This window comes from Poecilia reticulata, chromosome 3 (assembly GCF_904066995.2).
Source record: "Poecilia reticulata chromosome 3, P_reticulata-male-v2, whole genome shotgun sequence".
In the NCBI taxonomy this organism is placed as follows: domain Eukaryota; kingdom Metazoa; phylum Chordata; class Actinopteri; order Cyprinodontiformes; family Poeciliidae; genus Poecilia; species Poecilia reticulata.
The window spans coordinates 7,095,281-7,121,867 of NC_088832.1; the positions used below are offsets into that span (position 1 = coordinate 7,095,281).

At 40.0% G+C, this 26,587-nt stretch overlaps 1 protein-coding gene across 1 annotated transcript; it reads right to left on the minus strand.

Annotated features, from left to right (window-relative positions):
* Window positions 1-39: 39 nt before the first annotated feature.
* On the minus strand, window positions 40-26,587 carry sv2ba (synaptic vesicle glycoprotein 2Ba). The gene is made up of 13 exons (XM_008404829.3): window positions 26,394-26,587; window positions 21,180-21,913; window positions 12,426-12,606; window positions 9,951-10,102; window positions 8,811-8,944; window positions 6,021-6,110; window positions 5,282-5,395; window positions 5,037-5,125; window positions 4,534-4,698; window positions 4,299-4,432; window positions 4,004-4,204; window positions 3,662-3,821; window positions 40-1,331 (listed from the first exon to the last, which is right to left on the minus strand). Exons 2-13 carry the CDS (start codon window positions 21,664-21,666, stop codon window positions 1,148-1,150), a joined length of 2,091 nt encoding a protein of 696 aa, XP_008403051.2. The 5' UTR covers window positions 21,667-21,913; window positions 26,394-26,587; the 3' UTR covers window positions 40-1,147.

A 26,587-nucleotide genomic window follows, 5' to 3' on the forward strand; every position in this document is an offset into this window, starting at 1 on the left:
CCTGCGCTGTTTGCATCTTTGAAGAAGAAAGAAGCCGTATCACATCCGTCAGCTTTATTCAAGTCAAGATACAACTACTATGGTACAGCTAATTTACACCGGTCTATATGTACAACAGCAAATACAGTAACGATATTGAGTCTCAGTAAATTTACAGACATGCCGATAACATCCAGAATCACACACACACTCTCTCTCTCACACTCACGCACACATAAACTCACATGCATAAATCAGTCATGCCAAATACGTACAATGCTCCCAAAAAAAATCTTGACACACGTTGTCAGAAATGTAGCAAAGTTCTGCAAATCAGTTCTTCATCAGAGCATTGAAAGGAGAGCGTCATATGAAAACATCTAGTCTTACAGTTTTGCATTGTTCTCTCTCCCTTTAGAAAAAGACAAAAAAAAAAATATAGACAGTTCCTTACACTTTGTCATGGCAAGATGTGACAGATAAAGACCCTAATGCTACATGTTACAATACAGATTAAAACACTACAATGGGGAACAAACGGGACGCATCAGAGACACAGAACCTGGTCAAGTTGCATCCAGATCTTTCGGAAACCCGAGGAGAGCTAAAATCGTTTTTAGAAAATGAGATCTACATTTCATAAATTGGTTTTACCTAAAGAGAACAAACTGGGCAACACAAACTAGACACCACGAGGTTGCTCCGAACAAACATTGGGTGAATGTTCAAGGTGTTTGGTTGTTTTTTTTTAAATTTATTAAATTAGAGCAATATTGCTGCAGAGACTTAGCAGCGAGTCTCGCCGTTTTCAAGTTATCACTAAAAGTCCTCTCTCTTTCATTAAGAGGGAATGAAACCAAAGCACAACATGGTAACATGATCGCTACACAACCATTCAAACACAGACACATTGTTTTAATCTTTTACACCAACCTCAGACAGAGTGTGTGTGAACGGATAGTGGGGAGACAAAGACAGGACTGACATGATGTGACAGAAAAACGCTGGGCAGCCTGAGGAGCTTTCCTGTAGCGGAGAGCAACCGCAGGTCGATGTAGGCCACCATACAGGTTTCGTAACTATTTCAAAAACACGTAACCACATAAATACAAATCGCACAGTTTGCCGTTTGTGTCTGGAGATCTGAAGCAGCAGAAAGTTTGGCTTTTCAAGAAAGGATTTTCTCCCGTGTCTCAGGCAGCTTCAGGGCCACCAGGCCTCCACAGACGAGGGCGGCGAAGGCCAGGAAGATGGGGATGATTTTTGTGATGCCGATGAAGGCTGCGAAGATGAAGCTGGCAACGATGGCTGCGAACTTACAGATCCCGTTCAGGATTCCGAACGCTGTCCCTCTGTGCAGTGAGAAAAAGTGCATGTTTAAGCTCGACGGTTGGCTACAACGTGTCGAACAAGGCTGCGCTGCACAAAATGCATATTGTTGCGGAGCTTAGATGTGAATTAACATTTTTTTGCAAATCAAAATTTTAACCGTAAGGTATGCAGGTGGCATTTAGCCCCCCTACATCAGCACCGCAATCAGCCAAATATTCAGTTTCAATTTTGCTGTCTGATTTTACCACGTTATTACTTTAAAATTGTATGAGTAGGGCAACCATAGTCAAAAACAAATGATGTGACATACCACAGTATCCACAGTTGAAATATTTTATAGTAATATATCTCTAGCACTATATCTCTCTACCAGCTTTGTACATCTGGAAACTGAAGGTCTGGACTTTGACTAGGTCATTCGAAAATGTCACTAAGCTTTAGTCTGATCCAATCCAATAAAATCGCTCAGTTTAATTTTGTCGTCCTTCTGGAAGACGGACATCTGCCTGATAGTCAAATATGTTGCAGCCTCTGACTGGTTTTCTTTCAGGATTACCTTAGATTTAGCTCAGTTCATTTTTCCTCCTAGTCTGTCCAGTTTGTCGGCCGCTGCTAGAGAAAGATGTCTGCACAGTGTGATGCTGCCACCAGATACCAGTGTGTTAGAGAGTTTGTGCAGTTTGTGAAAAGCGGAAGACAGCAGATTAAGTGATTAATGTTTCAGATTTTCATTTGAGTCATTTTTCTTCCATTCTGTTGGTTTACTGCGTAAAATCCATATAAAATACATTTAATTTTGAAGTGGAAACGTGGCAAAATGTGAAGTTCTAGGGGTAAGGCTTTAGGAGTCCAAAGTCCACTAATAAATGCAAACGTCGAGAATGAGATGGGAAAAACAATCTTTTAGACTTATTTGTGCTCACACATTTGTGCTTTTACTGAATGAAAAGCCTTTGAGGGTGCAACAGACGCCATTAATGTCTACATCATTATCTGGGATAATGAGTTTTGGCTGGAGCAGCTGGAGAGCACACTGACAAGTTTCAGTCATTAGACTAATTTATGTTTTAAGAGGGTGAAACAGCAGAGGTTTCAGTTCTCCTCGTGGTTCCCTTAAATCTCACAATTAGGACATAACATGGCTTGTGAAAGAAATGGGACTTTGCTCGGCACACACAGTGCCCTCCAAAAGTATTCACGCTCCATGAACTTTTGTCACCTCACCACTACAAACCTCCATGTTTTCTATTGCAAGTTTACGAGCCATACCAACACAAAGTAGCAGATTACTGTGAAGTGAAAGTAAAGAGGTACATGCTTTTTATTTCATATTTTTACCAATGAACATCTGTAGGGTGGGATGTGCTTTTGTGTTCTGCCCCCTTTACTCTGATGCCCCTAAACAAGGTCCAGTCTGCAATGTAATAGTTAAGGTTCAAGACTTGACCTTAACCTGTTAACTGTTACAATGGTTTAATTATTTCCAGATCTAAATTAAGTTGAAAATCTTTGGCAAAACTTGGAAATTAATGTTGATCTAGCAAGTCTTGGCTTTTTGGAGATCAGAACACAGAAGATTGAACATTTAGAAACTGCTCATTTTCTAAATGTGCAAAACATAAAAGACTTGCAGCTGTAATTGTATCAAAAGGTGATCCTATAAGCTTCTGAGTCAAGAGGCATCAATACTAATATGCGGCTCAATGTAAGTACTTTATATCACAGTTGAATCAACTATTGAGATGGTTGATTTATCTAAATAGTTTTGATCAGTTTCAAACAGTTGATCAGCACTTTTCAGTTGTCACTGAATATATTTAAAGGGGCAGTGTTAGGTATTTTCTAGGCACATAGTGCCTTTTTATATTACAATTCAGTTGTTAGAAAAATTCTATATACATCAAATATGACGAAAAGTTTTACGTCCCGATTTAATGCCGTGCAATTGGGGATCTGTTTCTTTAAAAGCTCCTGCTCTTTCTGAAACTCCACCTTCAGGAAGTCATCACAACCTGGCTGCTCTAGTGACCCTGTAACAACCTTAACCAGCGATTCATTGAGAAGTAACTCTTATTATGAGCTCAGTAGATGCGGCAAACATTGAAACAGCAGCTCCAAGGAGGAGCTACATCTTGAAGGCAGGGCTAGGTCCCCCCAGGCATTTTGCACAGCTGAATGGTGACGTAAAGCTTAAACAAAATACCAATAGCAAAATAATTTTATATAATACTGCCACTTTAATTCCACTGTGCGATGCACTCTGCTTCCACTTGTGGCAAAATTCACCTTCAACAGGCATATGAAGGTCATTTTCTGTTGCATCTGTTAAAGAACCAGAGGTGAACTATACCTTTTAGAAGAGGGGTAAAGCTCCACAGAAATGACTTCCAGCCCATTCCAGGCGGCCACACTGACAGCATAAAAGAGACACTGCCAACAGATTACTGCTCCTTGACTGAAGCTCAGGAGCAGCAGGAAAGTACAGGCTGACGATGCCAGCATAGAACCGCCTGGGAGAAACAAAAGAGACAAATAATCACTGAGCTAATTGCTACAAAATTTGACTTTTGTTCTGTTTCTTTAACCAATTTGCAGCCTTGGACATCATTGTATCGTCAATAAACACCCAGATGCAGACACTAAGGAGGATGGTTAATGGTCATCTGCTCTGATGTTCTGCTAAACATGTCACCTATTATTCGGATCCTTCCTATCTTGTCCATGAAAAGTGCCGAGATGATGTTGCCAGGTAGCACAGCCAAGCTTCCCAAGAAGCTGACCAGATAGATTACTATGTCGTTCTCCTCCTGGAAGTTTAGATGACAGCCTTTCTTTGGATGGAGGAAGGTGGTGTTTTCCATTCGACAGTTTTTGAACTTTTCCTGCCACAGGTCTGGACAGAAAACACACGCTATTTGAGACGAGACAAAAAACCCCAAAGGTTTTACTTTGAGTAAAGATAACGCTACGTCAGGCTGTGGCAGCACCTGTGTTGTAGAAGACCGTGTTTTTGATTGTGCAGTTCTCGAAGAATGTGTTGGTCGACCTGATGTCCTCAAAGTAGCAGTTCTCAAAGAGCGAATCCTCAAACTTTACGGATTTAATCTCAATGTTCGCAAATCTTAAAAAAAAACAAAAAAAAAACAGAGAGACAGAAATGGCAAAAAGCTGAACCTTAACTTTGTGGATCTCTGGGTTTATGAAGAACAGTGATAAACGTACTTGTCATGGATGTACTCTCCCTCGCGGTGGACTTGGTTGACGAGGGAAAAATTAAAGTGGAATCGCTCCACGCGTTCCCGATGAAAAACTCGGACCTTAGACTCGTACTCCTCATACTGCATGTACTTTATCATGTCAGGGAACCACACTCCCAATCCGTGGTAGCTATTACACACACAGAAAAGAAATGTCACACCTAAGCACCTATGTCATTCATGTACCTGAACTGAAAATCTCGGAAAGGCATGAACCTGTCATTGGTGTCTGGCATACCAGTGACAGGAAGAAATGTTCAGTTTAATAAAACAATGTAAATATTTCAATCAAAAGTTAAGGTAAATTTTAAAAAAATATTCTTCTTATCAGACTTTGAAGGGTTAAAAAATAATTTCAGCTTGTACATTTTTATTTTATATTTTTGTGTTGACACCATGAAGCCTCAAAGTGACCATGTGATGCGAATCTCAAACTGGTCCATGTCGTCCCCTATGCTGTTATTCTACCTGAAAGCCATGCAGAACCACACGATGACCAGGAAAAGGCCCTGCAGCCTGAGCTCTGGAGCAGATAAAGACATCACATTGGCCATCACCTTCAGGAAAGAGACACAGAACATTAGGCCAGTCATCGAGTCGTGCTTTTCATACAAGCAACGTTGTGTCGGGATAAAAACAACCGAAAGCAAAGCAAAGGTTTCTGTTTGACCTTTTCACATCTATTGAATTGTAAAACAGAGAGGCTTTGAAACCTGCTGCAGCATGGTCATTTTCCGAACCGTCCAGCGCTGAAAGGCGGTTCCAGTGTCACTCTGGATCTCTATGAATTCGTCCTCCTGGGTTTGTGGAGTTTTAATATTCGTCACCTGTAATAAAGAGACACAAAATGTGTTTTTATTTCTCTCAATGATTGCTTTCATTCTTAGACCTCCGACTAAGTGAATAAACCTGGAATGATTGGTGGGGAGGTGGGGGTTCCCCACCAATCATTGGTGGGGAAGTGGGGGTTGTTCCATCAAACCGTCAATTCCCGAAACAACACATGCGCAAAAAAAAAACCCTTCTAAAAGTGGTACATTTTACAAGGTTGACATTTTACAACCTGGACTCTGGAGCCACACAGAGTAAAAACCTTGTGGGGTCTAAATGACCTCTTGTCTTAAGACCGCTGGAAGGTTATTGCTATGCACATGTTTGTGTTGGTCTAAGTAATTAAAATACATTTAAAATACATAGAGAAGTTACACAGGATGTAATGTGAGGTAATGTAAAAATATTCAAGGGTTGTAAATACTTTTGCAAAGCACTATAACCCAACTGAAAGGAGTTACTTATCAGTCTACACCATTCCACCGAAGAATTAGGCGCTTGATTAGTACTTTCTCTCAAGACCTGATAATAAAGATGTAACCATCTTCTTTCATTATCCTTTTAAATTAGTGGTGAAATGTGTTTGGCCGGCCATGCGTGTTGGTGTGAATGAAGGCTTACGGTGAAGACTCGCTCTGGCTCCCCCTTGGCCTTCCAGTTGGTGTCGTGAACCTGTCTCAAGATCATCCATGCCTCATCGTGTCTGGCGTTCTGGAATCCACAAACACATAGACTGTAAAATGACTCTTTAGGTTTCAAGGTCGCTGGTGGAAACCACAAATTGTGTAGTGAATGTGTAGTTTAAATTCCACACACAGTCTACTAAGCATAATGTGGCTGCATGCTGATGACTCATCTGTGCAAGATGTGGATGCTTTACATATACCGCTAACCCCAAAGCTATTTAAAACCCAGGCAGACTTAGGTTTAAAGCAAGCTTTTAGTTTTAGCATTATTTTATTTTTTGGACTGGTAGTGATGTTAATGCTTTGGAGTGACCCAGATAAAAGTACCAACCTGAATCTGTGAAGCAAAATTAGAAATTAAGGTGAAAGCAAGGAGGCCTCCAAATCTTAAAGATTTGTTGTCAACAAAGATAAGTCATCAAAATGCCAGTGAAAACATGCAAATAGTTGGTGAATGTTAGGCTCATATAAGCAGTTGCAGGCTATAAAACGTTAAAATAGATTAAAATATAAAAATAGGCTAAAAAAAAAAACCTGTTCAGAATAATTCACAAAATACATTTCAATGTAAAGAACAATATTATGGGATATTGCCATGTTGATACAGATGTGGTAGTATAAGCTAATATGCTAAGTTAGCAGAAGCTACTAGTATGCTTCCGTAGCAGTAGTTATTCCTGGTCATATGTTAGGAAACTTTTAGCTAAATTTGTCAGGATATAGATATATTAAATAATAATGGCATGTATATTCGTTTGTGCATGTTATGATATTAATACGTTCTGGGTATACTATAAGTTTTATACAGATTAAAGTTTGGATCAAGGGTAGTAGGACTGGCCACAGATTTTCAAGGAGCCATTTTTTGTTTGTTGTGACATTGTGATATATTTATCTGTATAAATAATTTTGCTGTTGTGATTCAGATGCATATAATTGAATATTGCACAACAATTAATAAAGTCGAATGTTGTCATTTTGGATTTGTTATGAGCTCACAGTAATACCAGATGTATTTGTCGGCTTTATTGAATAAAGCCGACTTTGGTGCCACGGCTCTAAATAGATGTGAAACAATTGATTGAACCAGATGTTGGTTGTTTAATATGTTATGGCAGAACAAACCCTGCAGCCAAGCGATGCAGCAGCTTTCTACATCCGCCTCTTTACTAATATTTTTCAGGGTTACCGTTCCAACCCCAACTCCAGATGGAGAGGGACAAAACCAGCAATTTGAAGAATGGTTTGTTTGCTGTAATACTAACAAAGAATTGTGTGTTGATCACTGACAAGAGTATAAATTATCTAATCTCTGAGCCGATTAATTATCCATCTTGCCATGTGACACGGTGCTCCATCACAGTGGGAGAAAAGGCACTATTCATCACCAAATTGCTCAGGCATTATTGGGCAGCTTTGCTCCTGGAGGAAGTTTTGAGCCCATTCTTTATTTACGGCAGTGTTTCTTGGCAAAATTGTGAGCCCACCCCCATGGAAAACAGCCAACCCTACAGATAAATGGTCTCAGGAGACCTTAGTTCTTTTTAAGTGCTCACCTTTTTGTTTAAGGATGCTCCTCGTTCCCGATACTCCCAAGCAGTTTAAAAAGGTTTTAATCAAAGAAAATGGGGTTATCCCACTCCTCTGTAGTCCAGTCCTGGTACTTCTTGCAGAACACAAGTCTATCCTTGATGTTTTTGAGAGAAGTGCCTCTAGAGAAGTGCTTAGGAGACAGTCCTAGAACTTGCTCTACTTTATTGGACGCCCTAGAGATTTTGATTCTCCTTTAAGTTATGGATAATGCTTAATTCAGGTGCAATTTTGCTTGCAGGAATATCCGTGAAGATTCCTTGTCACAAGGTGATTATGATAGGACGTACTTTCTCTTAGTGACCATGGTTGAAGAATGATTTCACTCTACCTTATCCTCATTATAAAACTTTCCCCTAAGATTGTAATGATGTGAACAGTTGTTTTCTGTGCCGGGGCTAAGATTTATAACAGGTTTCAAAGGTTTGATGTTCCTTGGCCATCGGTAGACTCAACCATTGGTATATTTTTATTTATAACGCTATACTAGGACTTCGTCCTTCGTATGTGTTGACCTACATAAATAAAAAGTCCAATGTATGATATTTGCTTCATTTTTACTCTCAGTGCCTAAAGTCTAATCTGAAGTTGGAAAGAAATCTTTTCAGTTTTCTGCTCCGTCTTCTTGGAACCAGTTTCAGAAATGCATGAACCTAAAGGGGCTGTTGCTACTAAATGGTTTTACAGATGTTCTTACTGATTTTGGGAGGGAATCAGCTGTCGGTGAATGTTTTGACCGAGGAATCTTTTAACTATTTTATTTGTGACGCTGTCAACTTTTTCTGCTTTGTTTGCTATAAATGATCTGTAAACTCTGTGTGATGCTCCCAGTTTTGGCCAGGCTTCTCTTGCAAAAGAGATTTTTAATTTCAATGGGATTTTAAGTTTTAATAATAATGCAAATAAGACTGTGATTAATTATTTTTACATCAATATTCATGACTTTTTTATTTTTTTATCTGACTGCTCTTTTAGAAAAACTAGACCCTAATTGCCCCATAAAACCAAAACCTGCAGTGACTGTAAAGAATGAGATTCTTTTCAGCCCTACAGTTGCTAAAAGTGTAAAAGCTTTTAGCAACGACATTCATTCCTAAGATCATATTCTTTTGTTCATCTGGCCCTGGGATCTAACCTCCAGCAGGAAACGTGGACTCTCGGGCATGAACACGACTCCGATGAGTGCAGCCAGGGCCGGGAAGAGACACACAAACATAAACAGTCTCCAGCTGTGTATCTGAAACTGGGTTCCAATGGCGAAGCCCCAGCCTGAAACAAACAAAAAACAAACAAAAATACAAAGTTAAAATTTCAAAAATATATCAGACCCCGATCAGACAAAAGCTGCTAGGATTGTTGTTCAGAAGGAAGGCAGTGTTAGCTTGTCGGGTTAGAGAACAGTCTTGAAGGAGCCTCATTGCTCCTCATAGTCGGCCATTTTGACCTGAGCAAACTTAACTGAACTTCTCCCACTGGATGAAATATATACTGACCTAGTGAAACTCTGTTATAATATTGGTACTGTTAGCTTATAAAATATGCAAAGTATGTTAATGACTTTAACGCTAGAAAACCTTTTTATTTTTTCGTTGTTAGCTGCAAAATTGTTTGCGCTAGCTAGCTCTGTTCGACACATTCTTTGACCATATCATATATATATATATATATATATATGATATATATGATATGTATATATCATATACATATGATATATATGTATATGTATATGATATATATACATATACATATACATGTATATGTATATGTACATTTATATATATATATATATATATATATATATATATATATATATATATATATATATATATATAAAATTTTTTATTTATTGATTTATTTTTTATTTGGTTCAGCTGTGCTAAACTATTTAATTTTGGAGTTGTACAGAGGAGTACGACAATATCAGGGATCCTACACAGTCTGAATAGGTACAGAAAAAGAAGATAGATAATGGAAAAATGTTTGAGGCTTTATTTTCTGCCTCAGTTTTTTCAGAAGCTGTGTATTTCCTTTGTTCCTTCCTTCCTGAAACAACCACTATTTATCAAATCATTGCTCAAAAAGCTCCTCCATATGAGTCATATTTTTAGCGTCAACATTAAGCTCCTGCATTTCAGTCATGGAGACTGGAAGGCACATTCGCTGTGAATTCTATTTTGGTTCAACGTTCTTGTGCGTTTTACAGCTACTCCACATCTTAATTTGTGTGTCAACAAAATGCGAACGTGTTTATTTATGGGAGCCTTGACAACGTTACCATAGTGAGGGATGATTCCCCAGGCGGTGAAGGAGGCGTACAGGCCTCCCAGCATCCAGAACATGCAGAGCCAGCTCAAATGTTCTCCACGCTTATCCATCTGCAGGAACTCGGTGAAGTAGGTGTACACGATAGGGATGGATCCACCAATTCTGCAGCAGGAAAGATATTTTCCTCTTCAAACCACGGTACCAAATTACACGTTGACAATTATGGCTCGTTTTTACTCACAGATTTAGGTTTAGTTTAAGGAGACGTGGACAATTCTCTACTTTAATGTTGGTTCACAATGTCCTTCAATGTGATGTTTGCATCATTTCTCTAACCTATTTTTGTTTTTTAGTTCTCAGCAGTTTAAACTTTGTTATAAACGTTTGTAGAGAACCGGTGCACTTATTTTAAACTCTTGTTCCGCAGCTAGCATAGAAAGCACACTTGAGAAATGCAGAGCTTTTATTGCACAATAAAGGCTTTACAGGCAGCAGCAGGAAATGAGCACTAAAACGAAAATCAAAAAGCAATGAAGAACTGTCATCCCTTATCTTAATTTGCACAGCAAAAGAACTTCTCTGTTGGGGTAAATAAACAAGAGATCTCCTTGGGCGTAGCTTGCAGCTAGAATCTCTTTGAGGTGGCATCAACAGTAGGGGGACGTGGTGTGCGCCAGCATGCAACAGCATTAGAAGCTTCTTGTAACAACACGCTCCGCTACAAGATAAGCTGAGAGTGTCTTCACAATATTGTGGTGCTGTGATCGTCTATCTGGGGAAAGGCTAAATAAGGAATAATGTCAAAATTGACGATGAAGGCATACAGAAGAACTTTTGCTAATCTCCTCCCTGGTTAAAGGGGCAGTGTTATGTAAAACCAACTTTTTCAAAACGCCCAGTCGGACCTAGCTCCGTCTCCAAGGACAAAGCTCATTTTTGGAGCTGCAGTTATCAAATATCCTCTGCTACAATTCACCCATTCAGCTCCTTCAGACTAGCCAACAGCAATTAGCAAACACCTGGTGGAACTGCACATCTGCTGAGCTCATTATGCGAGCTACTTCTCAAAGCAACGCTGGCAAAAGCGTTGTTAAAGGGTTAACAACGCATGCTGTGATGAATTGCTGAAGGCAGAGATTCAGAGAGAGCAGCTGCTTCTTAAAGAGGCAGAGGCTCAATTTCAAGGCGTTAAATTTCTTTTAAGTCATATTTGATCTACATTTACTGAAGGTAATATAGTTACTTGATTGTGCTATAAAAATGACTGTTTCTGGAAATGCAGAAAACTGCCTCTTCAAGATGTGCAAAAAGTCTCAAATTAAATGAATCTGCTTATGCAGAAAAATCCAACCTTTAATTTGAGCAGATGACCTTAGTCTGGAAAAGACTGGCATGCTAGTGGACACCTAGTCTCCAAAAGGAACATCCATTTCTACAGGTCGATCGGTTTGTTTGACGTTTGTGATGCTGGAAAAAGCATTTTCTGTCCCACCATCACAAACGTCACCTTGTGGTTTTTGCCACACTCTGTGGGGGGGACTGGATTGTGCAGTGGTCAGTTGTGGGCCATTTACCAAATACTGGGAACCTTGTTAGGCAAGGGCATCATTAATTGTTTGAATGTTTGAACATTTTTTGTGAAAATCTGATGGAAGTTGAATCGGATTGATCAGAGAATGGTTTGATCGGTCAAAAAATCAGCCCCTTTCACTTGCCATCTCAGTCATACACCTAAGTCCAATTAGGACCGCAACTAACAATTATTTTAGTTATAAATTAATCTATTGATTATTCTGATGGTTATTCGATTAATCTGATTTTAAAAGTTGGTACATTCTGTGAGTGTTTCATTTAAGACTTTATATATTAGAAATGCATTAAAAGATGCAAATAAACCAATACACATTGTTAAAGTCAAATGGTAAAAATGCCACTTGAGGAGTTTTGGGTAGAACATATTCAAATCTCCTATACATCCAAAACATTTCATGTTTTCTTGAATGGAAAATGTAAATATTGTTTGTACAGTTATGGCTTAATTGCTGCTCTGAATGTTCTTTCAGCAAATTACATTTTTTGAGTCTGTGTACTCTAACTTAGCAGTCGATTACTAAATTAGGTTACATTTATTTTCATTACAATTAATCTGATTAATTGTTTTATCTCTAAATCCAATGGAAAACCTAAAGAAAAGAAGGGATGGGAGAGGATTCTGGATCTCAGAGATCCACTCTGTATGAAAGGAAAGTTGTGCCTTTCCTTTCATACTTTCTTCCTGGTAAAAAAAACCCCAACAACAATAGCTTCTAATGTATGTTTTTGCAGTTGCATAACTTCTTAAAATGTCACACATCTTATTTTCAAAGGTGTTTCCTTTAAGCAGATTATTCACAGTAAAGGTCAGTTATTATAAAAACCCAGTCAAGCTGTGCTGCAAAGACAAATGCGTATTTGGAAAAGAAAAAGAAAAAAAAAGGCGTCTCACCCAAAGCCAGAGCAGAACCTCAGGAAGAGGAAGAAGCCGTATCCCTGAGCGAAGCAGGACAGGAAGGAGAAGACCAGGTCGATGGTCAGGACGTAGATGAGACACTTCCTCCTCCCCATCTTGTCACACAGACCGCCCCACACCAAGGCACCCACCATCATGGACACGTACACAAGCAGACCTGCAAAATGCACACAGAGATGCACAATTACTAAAGCAGCGGTGACCAAAGAACCGTTTTGGGCAGACCTTGATTGCAATTCAATAGCGGTTCATGTTTGGTGCTGATACATATTTAAAAACAACATTACGGTAACAATTTCATTGATGCCTCACCTTTCAAATAAAGCTACAGACAATTTAACATCTTACCATGGAAAATGTAAGGAGCAACCCACGGATTCATTCAGGACTTTGCTTTGAATTTAATTTATTTTAATAGAAAAAAGCGACAACGAACATCCAGTGATTTTTTACTAATATGCAGACACAGGTCTGGCCGTTTATTACACTTGGCAAAATAAACCTAGAGAGATCTGTACCCTGTTGACAGAAAAATCTACAAACGGATAAAAAAAAAAATTAGGACATGCGTTTTTTTTTGTTTGTTTTTTAATCTGGCAAATTTGAAAGACTGGTTTTAAGTTTTAAATCTACATTGATTTCACTTATCTACAGAAATCTGACTGCTTTGTTTGTTTGAGTAAAATGTTCAATAAATCAATCAAGTTCATTTGTACAGCGCATTTCAGCAACAAAGCAGTTTAAAGTGCTTTATATCTTAAAAATACAGAAATAAAAAATCATAAAAACAACAGTCACAAATTGTCAGTGGCAAACATTACATTTTATCTACTTATATTTTCAAAAAAAAAAAAAAGGAAAAAAAACCTTGCAGTACTGCCATGCCGAAAGGTTTGTACACCACAGCACTGAAGTCTCTTTAAAACAGCAGCTGCACCACCAGGGGGCTCCCTTCACCCTCATATGACTACAAAGTGCAGAGTAATAAGCAGCTTTCATGCTTTATTTCAGAGTGATGCATGCTTTTTATTCTGAGTCCATTCAGCTCTAGATGTTTCTGTAACATTCATTAAGACGTACAAAGCAAATGCACTCAAACTGGCGATCTGACGGACAGAAAGGTCCATGTTGTTCAGAGAACCTGCACCTTTTGCACCTATGTGACTAGTGTTGGTCTAGCTGTCATTGTACAACACCTTTTTGAAATAAAAAGACTTCCTGTGTCGTGGCGTTCTTTAAGCTTGTCCAAAGAACCTCCATTTCTCCTGTCAGAAGGCCACCATGCAGACAGAGTTAAACATCTTTTTATTTTGCTTTCTTTCTATATTGTAGTAAATTCTCATCTTCGGTCAACTACTCCTCTTGAGGCTTTAGACCCGTACTTTCTGCCTGCCAGCCCTGTGTTTTTACTACACAGTCCTAATTACTGAGGGCGTAAGCAGCTTAGCGGCACGTGGAGCCATAGTGTGCGTCGTGCACCTTCCCCACGGATTACCGAAGCGTGCAGATGCTTCATTCCGCTCCTCGCGCATCCCATTCAGCAAGGGGCTGGACGGGACGTCAAGGCAACAAGAGTCAGAGGCATCATATTGCCTGTTAACGTTGGTCATTTGATGCTTTGGATTACATGTGTCAAACTGAAGGTTCGGGGGGCAAAATCTGGGCCGCTATAGCTTTTTATGTGGCCCTACAGGCCCCATGAGAGATGCATAAAGATAGCAGTTGTGTTCTTAAAAATTATTTTATCAATTTGATTCAGATTTGACAGACTGGCGACCTATACAGGGTGACCCCGCCTCTCGCCCGGAACGTTAGCTGGAGATGGGCACCAGCAACCCTCCTGACCCCACTAAGGGACAAGGGTGTATAGAAAATGGATGGATGGATGGATCAAAGTGATTTTTTATCTGTTTACTGTTAAAATACAGCAATAGCTGCGTTTCCATTAACGTTATAAATGCATAAATTGGAATAATGAAAATAAATTAGCTTAATTTGAAAAAACACACCTTTTTGACTGCATTGAAATTGTTGTATTTCCTAAAACTGCAATGGAAACACATTTTTTTTTTTTGCATCACCAGAGTCGCGTGTTCAACAACCAGATGATACTACTGGTGGAACTGGTGGAAGGATGATGGCGCGGCGTTTCTAAATGACGTATCACGTGAACAAACTTATTCACGTGTGAGTTTAGTTGTTATTCTTGTTTAATGGAAACACTGCAATTGCAAAAAAATTTTTTTTTATCTCGGCAATAGAACATCGACAAAGTTTAGCACAGCTAATCAGATCCTCCTCTTTTTTGCGATTCAGTGAAAAGATTCAGTGAATCTTGGAGATTCACGCAAAATCAACAGATCCTCACACTTTTTTTGTGTATTGCAAATTTTCTATAACACTTTTCAAAACATTGGTCAAACTCTCACCTGCATGGTGGCAGTATTTCTTACTTCTACTACACCGCTACTTCTGCCTCAGAAGATGTCAAGATATAGTCAGTACGGCGAATGACAAAAAGTCATGTTTACAGTCAAATATTGCAAAATTGGTTGCAGATATTTCTAAATTGGCATCACAAAAAATCAGTGATTATAATTGCGAAAAAAATCACAATAACAACTGTGAAATGTTAGGGCGACAGATCAGTGTTGAAAGATGTTGAGTATAGTTTAATTTTAAATAGTACTTACCGAATGCAGACACAGCTATTTATTAATATTTTCAGTTTGTGACCAATATATAGTGGCACAACTGGCCCTCTGAGAGCATTCATCATGTGGTCCAATATGAAAATGAGTTTAACGCCCAACTTTAGAGTGTGTGTGCGTGTGTGTGTGTGTGTGTGCGTGCGTGCGTGCGTGCGTGCGTGCGTGCGTGCGTGCGTGTACCTATCTGACTAGTGTTGGTCTAGCTGTCATTGTACAACATCTCTCAACCTGCATGTACAGGTTGAGAGGATGGAACTGTGTCCTTCAGGTGGAGAATCAGGATCTATTCCAGCTACATTACTTTTGAAAAAGTCTCCTTTAATATATTGTAGCTGCCAAATACCTTCAGGGTGAAGGAGAATTCATCGTTTCTCAGCCGCGTTAGAAGTGAAAGCGATATAACTCCATCTGCCACACGCAGAAGATGAAATATTGTCTCCGTGAATAGATACAAATTTAGCCGATAAACCACATGGCTTACAGTGAGTCATAAAAACACTATCCTTGTAAGCAGAACTTAGTCACCCAAGACAGATTAGATATCGCTATAAATTGCTTCATATCAAATCATTCGATCATATTTTTCACAGTTTGAGTTATGGCTTTCCCAGCGATGATGCTTTCCTAGTTTCGGTTCTTTGTGTGACCGAGTCAAAGACAAAGGGAAGAGCTTTGTCAGTTGGTGAAAGTGCTGATTGCACAAAGTGACAAAGTTAACAATTAGCAGGTGCTGTGGTGGCGCAGGGGCAAAGCACAACCCATGTATTGAGGCCTTAGTCCTCATGCCGGTGGTCACAGGTTCAATTCCCAGTCTGGTGACATTTGCCGCATGTCTTCCCCCTCATAACCCTCCTTCCTGTCAAGCTACTTTCAAATAAAGACCACTAGAGCCAACAAAACCTTCAAAAAAAAAGTCAACAATTAGCAGAAACATATTTAGCATTTCAAAGGGAAATGTTCCAAGTACAGATGAAAAGAGTTCTGTTTTAGCTTTGACATGTCGGTAACCCAGCTGGCTGATCAAACTGTTTTCAAATAATTCACAAACGTTCAAGGTTTTAAAATAACAAGTGAAAGGAAAATACGTGGTTTTCAGGAAAATGACGCACTTTTAAATGTTTTGTAGAATTTAAAGTCTGAAAAGTGTGACTTGCTCATGTGTTCAGCCCCTCACCTCTCAGTCTTTTGAACTTTGACCCTTCCAGCATTTAACATCTAGAGACTATTTCACTCTTTTTCATAAAATAGTTGAAGCTTAGTGATATTGACTGGACATTGATTGTCAAGTTTTTTCAAAGAATCTGCATTGGATTTGTGTCTGGGTTTTGACTGGGCCATCTTGACATATGGATATTCTTGAATCTAGATCAAGGATTGCAGCTTTTGCAATCCAAAGAATCATGTTTACAGGATACAAATGTTACATGACCTTTTGAAAAAATTGAGCTCCAAATTAAAATGTTATTTTTTTGTTACAATCAAATTAAGTTTGTAAAACTTAATTTATTTACGTTTGTTTAACATGGCAACTTCACGCCTGATAGTCCAGTGGTCTTGGTTCAATTTGAGACCAAAATTGCAACATTGGTTACATTTCCAGCTGCTGTGGTTCTCTTTCACTCACACACTGTCAAACATCCATCCATCCATCCATTTTCTTGCACCCTTTTTCCCTCAGTGGGGTCGGGAGGGGTGCTGGTGCCCATCTCCAGCCAACGTTTCGGGCGAGAGGCGGGGTTCACCCTGGACAGGTCGCCAGTCTGTCACAGGGCAACACAGAGACACACAACCATGCACACACACACACACCTAGGGGCAATTTGGAGAGGCCAATTAACCTGACATGTTTTTGGACTGTGGGAGGAAACCAGAGTACCCGGAGAAAACCCACGCACGCACAGGGAGAACATGCAAACTCCATGCAGAAAGACCCCAGGCCGGGAATTGAACCCAGAACCTTCTTGCTGCAAGGCAACAGCTCTACCAACTGCGCCACTGTGCAGCCCCACTGTCAAACAATCCAAACTAATTGAAAAACCTGTTCCTCCTCGCCTGTGGTGGCGCTGCACCAGGAACAACTGAAGGAAACGACACAAAAACTTCTGAAGAAGACACCGAGCGCAACTTCCTTCTTCTCAAAATGTAAACAAAAGTGGAGTGGCATCAGATTTTAGTAGTTGTAGAATTTCTCTTTTGTCTGGTTAAAAAAAAAAAACAACAACACACGAGTCATTTCTCCCCGACTGTAGTGTGAGACTCACGTGTTTATTCTGGCTCTGTCGACCCAGAATGCCCTGCTCTACAATGTGCTTCTTGCTTTTGGAGCGGTTTCTGGTCCGGTTGCATGCACGTATGCATTCGACCTGTGCCACAGTTCACTTCAACCCGAACTGGGATCTAGTGTTTTAGGCCGACCAGAGATCACTACTTTGGTCCACGTCAGAGTTTGATTGCACATTCACACCTCCCAAAACGAACCGGACTTTAGAGGTCGATTAAAGCAAATTAACAGGTCTGGTGTGAACGTATACACTTAATATATTTACTGTAGAAGCTTAATTTGGTTACTTGTATAAAATTTACTTAAAAAAACCAAAAAAAACCCAGATGTTTTCTCTATTTCAATACAGGAACCAGGCAGCTGGATTTTTTTAAAAGGTATAACCCTAAGGGAGAATGGACACAAATTCCTGGCACGCTTTTCAGACTTTGCAAACCATTCACTACCTCAACTTTTTAAAACCATACGTCACTTTCTCATATTCTTCTTCCTACATTTTTTCTCCTCACTTCCATATTTTTAACTTTCTCCCCCCTGGTCCCGGTCCAAAATGTCATCCTCACTCTTTAGACAGTTGAAGAAAACCCAGAAGGTAAATAAACAATCTCTAATAAAACACTTGGCAAACCTCCTTCCATCCCGGGACTACAGGTGAAGATTAAACATATTTCCGCTCCCCCAATCTGTCCAGTGTGCCGAGCATGAGCCTGCATCCGGCAGCACCACTCTGCGGCCCCGCTTCATATTCTAAGCCAGCGATCATAGCTCTCCTCTTGCCCCGTACAAACAGATGCTGTGATTTCATTTTCGCCGGGGCCTCTTCCCCCGCTATACCCCGCAGCCTGTCAGAGGCCCGAAGCGTGTCTGACAGCTCTGCGGCGGGACGCGGCGGGGCGCCGGGCATCTCTGACTGCGGCAGCATGCTCCGCATTAGCTCCGGGAACACACGCTGAATACAATCAGCGGCCGCTTCCTCATCAGCCTCTCGCCACGCCTCGTCCCAGGAGCCCGGTGTTAAGATGAAATGAGTGATGTGTGCAATCTGCTACATCGTCTCGCTTTATACGCCAGGTATGGGAGATAAAGGTGAGTGGTTTTAATTTGCTGCTCAGCTATCCGAGCAGACAGTGAGGAGCGGATGTTCTCAGGCTACGTTTTCCACTAAGCTGCATAGTTTTTTTTTTTTAGTTTTTTTTTTAAGATTGTGTTTTGAAAGTTGCAACTGAATGGAGAGAAAATAAAGAGGGACGCATAAGTAGAACTTTAAAGATAGCAGTTGTGTGCTTAAATATGACTATATTAGTCTATCAAAGCAGTTTTTATCAGTTTGCTGCTAAATTACACCAATCTGCGTTTCCATTGACATAATTGCGTAGATTTTAATTATGAAAATAAATTTGCTGAATGGAATCATACCAGTTTTGAAAAATAAAAAACAAAAAGCAAACGGGTCATATCGACACTGTATTTTGCAAAACTGCGATGGAAACACTTTTTTTTTTTTTTTTTTTGCATCACACAAGTGGTGTTCAAGAACCTGATACTGCAGACGAAGAAGTGGCAGGATGAAGGCGCAGCATGTTTATTTTTAATGACTTATTATCGCCTAAACAAACTTATGTAACTTTAATTGAGTTTCATTGTTAATAGAAACACCGCAATATTGCAAAATGTTTGTTTGACATTAGCGGAATACCGACAGGTTTGCACACATTTGTAATGGAAACGCATCTAATTCACCAACTCCACTTTTTCTCAACTCTGCGGTAATTCACGCAAAATCAACGGATCCCTGCACTTTTTCGTGCCAATACGTCGATGTGCTTTTATTGCTAAATTTCCACAAAAATTGACAGAACATTTTATTTAAGTAACTCCCTCCTGCAGGAGGAAGTTGCCATTTCTGCTACACCGCTGCTCAGTGTCTTCTTCAGGGGTTTTTGTGTCGTTTCCTTCAGTAGTTCTTGGTGCAGCGCCACCACAAAGCGAGCAGATGAAAATGTAACCAACACAGCGAGTAATAAAGTCACATTTACCACCATGTGAAAGCACAAATACCGCAAAATTTTGTTGCAAATATTTTTAAATTCGCAACAAATTTGCTAATTTTGTTGCTAATTTAGTTTGGCACCCCTAGACTGTCTCCTCTAGGCTCTTTTACAGACAGTAACTGTACCACATCCACGGCTCGACGAGGCTAATCTGGTTGTACACAATGAAGCATCTGACCACTGCAGGACACCGCGGTAATCATTCTTTAATCCAAGCCTCCTCTCCTTAGTTGGAAGAGAAGCTTGGGGATATTTCAGTCTGATGATCTGCAGCCGTCAAAAGCCAAACATCTGTAGGATTTTTTTTGTTGTTGTTTTATTTCCGCTAAGCACCATCATCATTTCACCAACGAGTTCCACGTTCACCCACAGATGAGCGCAATTAGTAAATCTTGCGGATTATCTTAAAGTACTGTTTTTTTTTTTTTGTTTGTTTGTTTGTTTTTAAATGCTAGCATTTCACACTCAATTTGTTGCTAAATGTGTTGCTAATAAAAGAATAAACCCGTCAGAATGCCAGTGGGGACATTCTCACTTTAGGTTTTGGAGCAAAATGGAGCTGCCCTGCTTATAGCCCAGGCTTGTGCACTGATGAGCACTAATGAGGACATTTTGTGAAGGCGGCTGTAAAAACCATAATGCAAGTCTTCCCTGAGAGGATAGTAATGTGTCGCCTCAGATTGCTTGGTTAGAAATATATTCCTTGGCATTGTTGAAGAAGAAACTTGTATTGAATGTTCTCATCAGCTGTAGAGTTGAGGGGATTTTCTCTGGCATACATTAGTTCTGGTTGGTTCTTTTTGTATTGTTAATGTTGGATTGAGGAATTGCTGTTTTGGACAATTATTTCTTCTGCTGTGCAAATGGAAGGATTTTGGTCGTACTTTTTTCTTTATTTACTTTCGGACAGTAGTTTTGGTGCCCAACTGTCTCAACAAGGTTATGAGCAAACTGTGAGCCGTTGACTGTTAGCATCTCAAAACTCTCATAACCAATACCTGAACAACGACCCAAAGGAATTGCTCTCTGCTTTCTAGTCAAATGACCAGAAAGAGATTTAAAGAAGGTTAAGAAGTTTAGCAAGTTATTTTTTCTGAAAAAAAAACCAAAAACTGAATACTTACACTTTCTTTTGTAAATTTGTTGCTTTGGTTGCTGATGGCTGCCCATGCAACTCCCCTCCCTTCACTTCACCCAATGCAATTTAGCTCAGAACTTGATAGAGACTTGCTAAGTCCAATATTAAGAAAAAATATTGCATTGGGTGATGCTAAGAGTGATGCTGTTGACTTGGAAAAAAAAGCTTTGGATGCTGTAAATTTTGAATAATATTTCAAAATTTACAGCGTCCAAAACTTTTTTTTTCCAAACTAGGTAAATTCAACTTCTCTGAAGATGCAAAATCGGATAGAATCATATCTGTCGCACATCGATCAGAGTCAATAAGAACATTTCACCTTCTGGTCCTTTTTATTGACAGGTGTTCCCCAAGGCTCCGTTCTGGGGCCTTTTTTATTTTCTCTACACAAAAACAGCCTCCCTTCAGTTTGTCCTGGCATTCTTGGTTGTGCTATGAAACGACGCCGTTTGGCTGGAAAATGCATCACACTTCCCCTTCTGATAAATGTCGAGATTTTATATTTCACACTGACGCCCTCTGTGTCCCCACCGCTTTGCTTCTACTCACCCAAGAGTCCTTTGTCTGCGTTGGATATGCACATGTCCTTCTCAGCGCTGGGCAAGACGAAGCCCACCACAAAGCCGTCCACGCCGTCCGCCATCAGCGCCAGTCCCAGCACGAAGAAGAGCATCCACTGGAAGCGGCCGTGGCCGCAGTCCTCCATGATGGTCTCGTACTGCTCCGGCAGGTTCTCCTCCCCCTCCTCCTCTTGCTGCTGCGCGGCCAGACGGGCTTTCCTCTTGGCCTCCAGCCGGGCGGCCCGCCGCGCCTCCTTGATCTCGTCGGGGTGGGGGATGCCCTGGTACTCCCCCTCGTACATCTGATCGTCCTCATCGGCCCCCTCAGTGTCATCGCTGGCGGCGTCCTCGTCCTGTTGATGGGGGTAGTCCGTCTGGTAAGGGTAGCCGTCCTGACCTCCTCCATCTTGAGTGTAGGTGTACTCTCCGCCCTCAGTCATCTGTTGGTTCACATTGTTGTGGTAGGGGTCGTCCATGGTTCCTGCCTGGGCAAACGGGACTCGGACTTGAAGGGTTTTGTGTGCTGCAGAAGCTCAAGTTCGTCAGCTACAATGGCATAATCTTCCTGAGGAGCCGTGAGTTTGTGTGTTTTTATTGTTTTGGTTTCAGCTGTTTGAGGAAGCAGCAGGTCTTCTGTGATTGTAGAGTCTCACTTCTAAGCAGTCACAAACTGTGTTGATTGACTGCTACCTGCTTTCTGGAGCACAGAGCTGCATGCTGAACCTGAAAAAAACACGGCAACATGTCAAGTCAAAAGCAGAGACGGTAAAGCAGAAGCATTCCAGTGCAACAATTCACACTCACATGAATGTCAATGTAGATCGAAAAAAAAGAGTACATTTCTGCTAAGAAACTCTGAAATGTTGAGATTAATCTCAGCATTGTTCTGGAAAAAAACTTGGACATTTCTGAGTTTGAAATGTTGAAAATTTGGGAGAAAAAAAACTTAGAAATTATGAGATTAATCTGAGAGGTTTTCCCAAACAAAAAACAATTTCAAACTCTGAAAAATTGCTAAATTTAACAGTTGTAAAAGAAAACTTGAAATTGTCAAGTTTTTTCTAGAAAGTTCCTGAGATTGATCTCTATTTCTGAGTTTTTTCTAGCAAATTTTAAACTTTTTAAACTCAGAAACTTTCAAGTTTTTTCTAGAAAATTGTGAGAAAAAAAGTGAGACTTTTGGTGAAAATGAAAATCCTCCTTTTTTATTTATTTATTTTTTGCATCTACAAAGACCCTGATAAGCCATGGTAATATAATTAGACACCACTGCAGCAGCCATTTTCAAAAAATGTACCTCATATTCTTTGAAGAAATATGAAACATACAATACCTTTTCTTTTTTTATTGTTTCTTTTTTATTTCTGTTTTATACTTGTAGTTTAGCCACATTCATATCCCTCTTCTCTATGTTTAAAATCATTTCTCTGCTCCAGTGTGAGCTCTTGTTATCATTCTAGGTCAGGGTGGGCAATCCTGGTCCTCGAGGGCCGGTGTCCTGCAACTCTTAGATGTCTCCCAGGTCCAACACACTTGAATCCAACAGCTGAATCACCTCCTGAGTGCAGTCATGTTCTCCAGAGTCCTGCTAACGACCTCATTATTTGACTCAGGTGTGTTGAAGTAGAGACACATCTAAAAGTTGCAGGAGACCGGCCCTCGAGGCCTGGAGTTGCCCATCCCTGATCTAGGTGAATGGAAAGCGTCTTTTCGGCCGACCAGAGATATACGGAGGAAAGCCATTTTTCCCCAGTGAGCAGTTTGTCCTTCTGCACAGGCTGATAATCTCTCTGTCTCTGCGCTCAAATGTTCTGACGCCATTTTGATCCGTCACACAGCAGCCCTCGCTGCGACAATGACGCATTGAAATCAGTCCGGAGCCCAGAAGAAGATGCTTTTAAACGCAAAGGACGTTGAATACACAGAGTTTTGCCGTCACTGAAAATACAGGAAGGGTGATGATTAGAGCACATTCACAGCAAAATAAATGAAAAATCAAGCCGTCGTGAACCTTGTGGCACGTCCTTGGCGGTAGCAGGTTAGATTGGTGGACATCGAAAGGTTAAACAGATACAAACACTGACTTCTTTCTGCTCCAAGTGCACCAGTCAGACGTCTCACATCCTACTTATCAACATTCCTTCTTTAAGTTGATTCTTGTTGATGACTCAGCTCCTGTGAAACATCTCAGACTTGAGAGCAGAGTTAATTACAGGTGAGCAGATCAATCCAAAAATTTTGATACCAAGTTGGTATCAGTATCCGATGGATACTAATGGAATAAGATTGAAGCTTTAGTTTCCGAATCCCCTTAGATTTTTTTTTGTATCCTAGTGTTGCAACTTTGACATAGCAAGGATTTTTTTTTATTTGCTCTCAAATGACATTTTTTTTGCATTTAGAAAAATGCACACAGATTGCATTTATATTATTTCTGTTTGTATGTGTATATTGTTAACTTTTTTATTATGTTAGCAGATTTTGTGGGCACTATCAAAATTCTGTTGTAGGTTTTGACAAAAATAATTACAAGAAAAAAATCACAAAAGGTCAGAAGTCATACTTAAATAAGTTTCAGTATCAGTATTGGTATCAGTATCTGCAGTACTTGATATTTACTTGGTAAATATTTGGTATTGGTATTGATCCAATACCAAAAATACCAATATTTTGGTATTGGAGCAATACCAAATTTTGCAGCATCGCACACCTTGGAATTCGCTCAGCAAGTTTATAAAATGATTAGGGAGAATCATTTTACAGCACCACTCCAAAAGTGAAATAAATTTTATTTGGTGTTTTTTTTTTCTAATACAGAAAGCCAAAACCCTTCTTAACCAAACAGCTTGACTGTCTGTGAAGGCAGCAGAGTCGGATCGTTTTGGAGCACAGTGTTCTTTCTGAACAAGGCCAGTCACTTCTAAAATAAGAAAGAGCTTAATGTTCATAGCGTTAGATGGATTTCTTTGGACATTTATATGTCAAAGGAACCATCCAGTCTATTACATTATCAAACGTCACACTTAAAATCGCCAAGCTGTTGAAATGTGAAGGAATTTTCAGCACCTCTAACTTCATTTCTGTGGTTCTTAATAGGAGAACCGATGGACCGTTAATCCAGACTAAAACTCCTCTTTTTTAAAAAAAAGAAACAATTTGCCCTTCTTGAATCACATTTTTGCTAAAATCCTAAAAAAAACCAAAAAAAAACCAGAACAACAAATCATCAAAGTGGCAGCAGTGTTTCAACTGTGGCCCTATGGTGTGAATAGAGCAGTTTTTTGTTGTTTTTTTTTAGCTTTTTTTTTGCAGCAGCAGCACTACATGATCCATTTTTCCTTCAGCCAGTGTGAATAAAACATGAACAATTCAGCGGAGGATTGCAGCAGGATCGATGCTCGGTCCGGTTCGGGGGGAACTGATGTTGCTTTCATCATCACGCTGCAGCTGGCGCTTACATAACCCTCAGATTTTCACCCAGCTCCCCCGGCCGCCCTGCGTCCACGCCCCCCGCCACAGACACCGCGCGCACTAATTCAGATGTCCAACGAGCTTTAAATGCGTGTGCGGACTTCGGATAGGTCACGATCCGCTTTTCCGAAAAGTCAAGCGAGTCCCTCTGAAATCGTAAGAAATCAATGGTGGCGCCAGGATTTACAGGATGCAACTTAATTTGCTGAAAGCGATTTCGCCAGTGACCTTTCGTTGTTTTGATCTGCTGTTAGTTTGAACTTTACTCTCGCCACTTCATCAGTGGGCCTCGTGTCTCTGCAAGCAATGGCTTCCATGAAATTTTATTTTACAGTACACAATGCTGCTTTTCAGCCTTACACACCCCTCCACACACGCAGGCACACACACACTTCTTCGAACTCCATTTGTCATATTTCTCATAGTTCTCTGCTTTTTTTCCCGCCAATTCTTCCTCCCTTCAGCCATTTCCAAAACTTTATGTTGAGTTTTTTGGAGAACGGTACACTGTAAAAAAGGATTTTGGAGGACTGTAAATACAGTCCATGCAAGTTATTTAAAATTTACCTTAATAAAGTAGGAATATAACTTTATTATAACAGGCAAATCCTATTCACACCAGCTGATTGTGGACAGTATAAATTGCAACATTGCAAAAAAATACATTTACCCAATTAATTTGGTTCTTTCATCGCATTACATGCCAGAAAGTAAAGTTCCTTTAAATCGATGCTTAAAACCAACCAGTTTAGATCTGGCTTTGGCCCACAGCAACTGAAACATTGAGCGATATAATCGATGTGTGTTTGCTTGATCATTTTGATGATGACATTTGACAAAATGTTACATGTTTCATAGTCGATGGATGCATTGCAGGATTAATACACTGCCAATTCAAACGTTCTCTGACATTTTGTGAAAGTACATCTATAATTTGAGCATTTCCAAACATACACACACAGTACATAGATTAGTTAATTCATGAGTTAGTAAGCATGAATAAATACTGAGTATGTTGGCTTTGGGAGTAATTAGCCGTTATGGGTTAAGCATTAATAAATTTATTTGTTTTACAGCTCATTAAGTATGACTCATCCTTAATTAATGATGTTTTCAAGGTCAAATAGTGGTTAAATAAGGTGTAGTTATTATAAAGTGCTTCCCATTTTGGGTGTTTATTTATTTATTTTGGCCTCTGTCAGAACATCAGGAGTCCTCTGAGCTGCAAGGTGAACATTTTTGGCAATCGAATAGAGGTGAAACAGAAAATAAAAAATAATAATCTGCCTCCACTGCAGAACCTTTCAGCTACTGGTGCGTCGGACTGGTTTTTCGGCAGAATGAGCGGAGTGTGAGGGCACAGAGTTCATCGTGATCTTCACCGAGCTTCAGAGGGCAAAAGACAATCCGACACGACTTCTGAGGACGGAGCGCCAAATTCACTTCTGTAGTAACCAGATTTCCTTTGCTCTTCAATCCTTTCTTATCGTGTGCATTTGTAGAGGTTGCAGCACTGTGAGAGTTAAATCATAATAATAATAATTGTACCCTATTTATTTTTTGAGAAGCAAGTCATACTAACCCTATAATGGCTAACATCCAGCGTGGAAACAGAAAATGATTTCAGCTCTAGTCATATTGCCGTACTTCCCGGTCCTATCACTTTTTGATTGATTTATGTGGTAAAACGAACTGAAGTGAAAAGCAGCTAAAAGAACAAATATGATCTTACCATAGTTTGTATTTTCCTTAACTTCCGAGGAGGGAACAGGTTAGTATTTAAAAAAAAAAAAAAAAAAGTATAAATCCAACTAGCATTTTCAATTGTCCCGAGCGTTCATGACAGTTTATCCCGAGGCCGGGCTGCAGGCAAACCCGAGGGATTAGTGTACCAGCTCACACAACCCCCCTCCCCCCCCCACACAC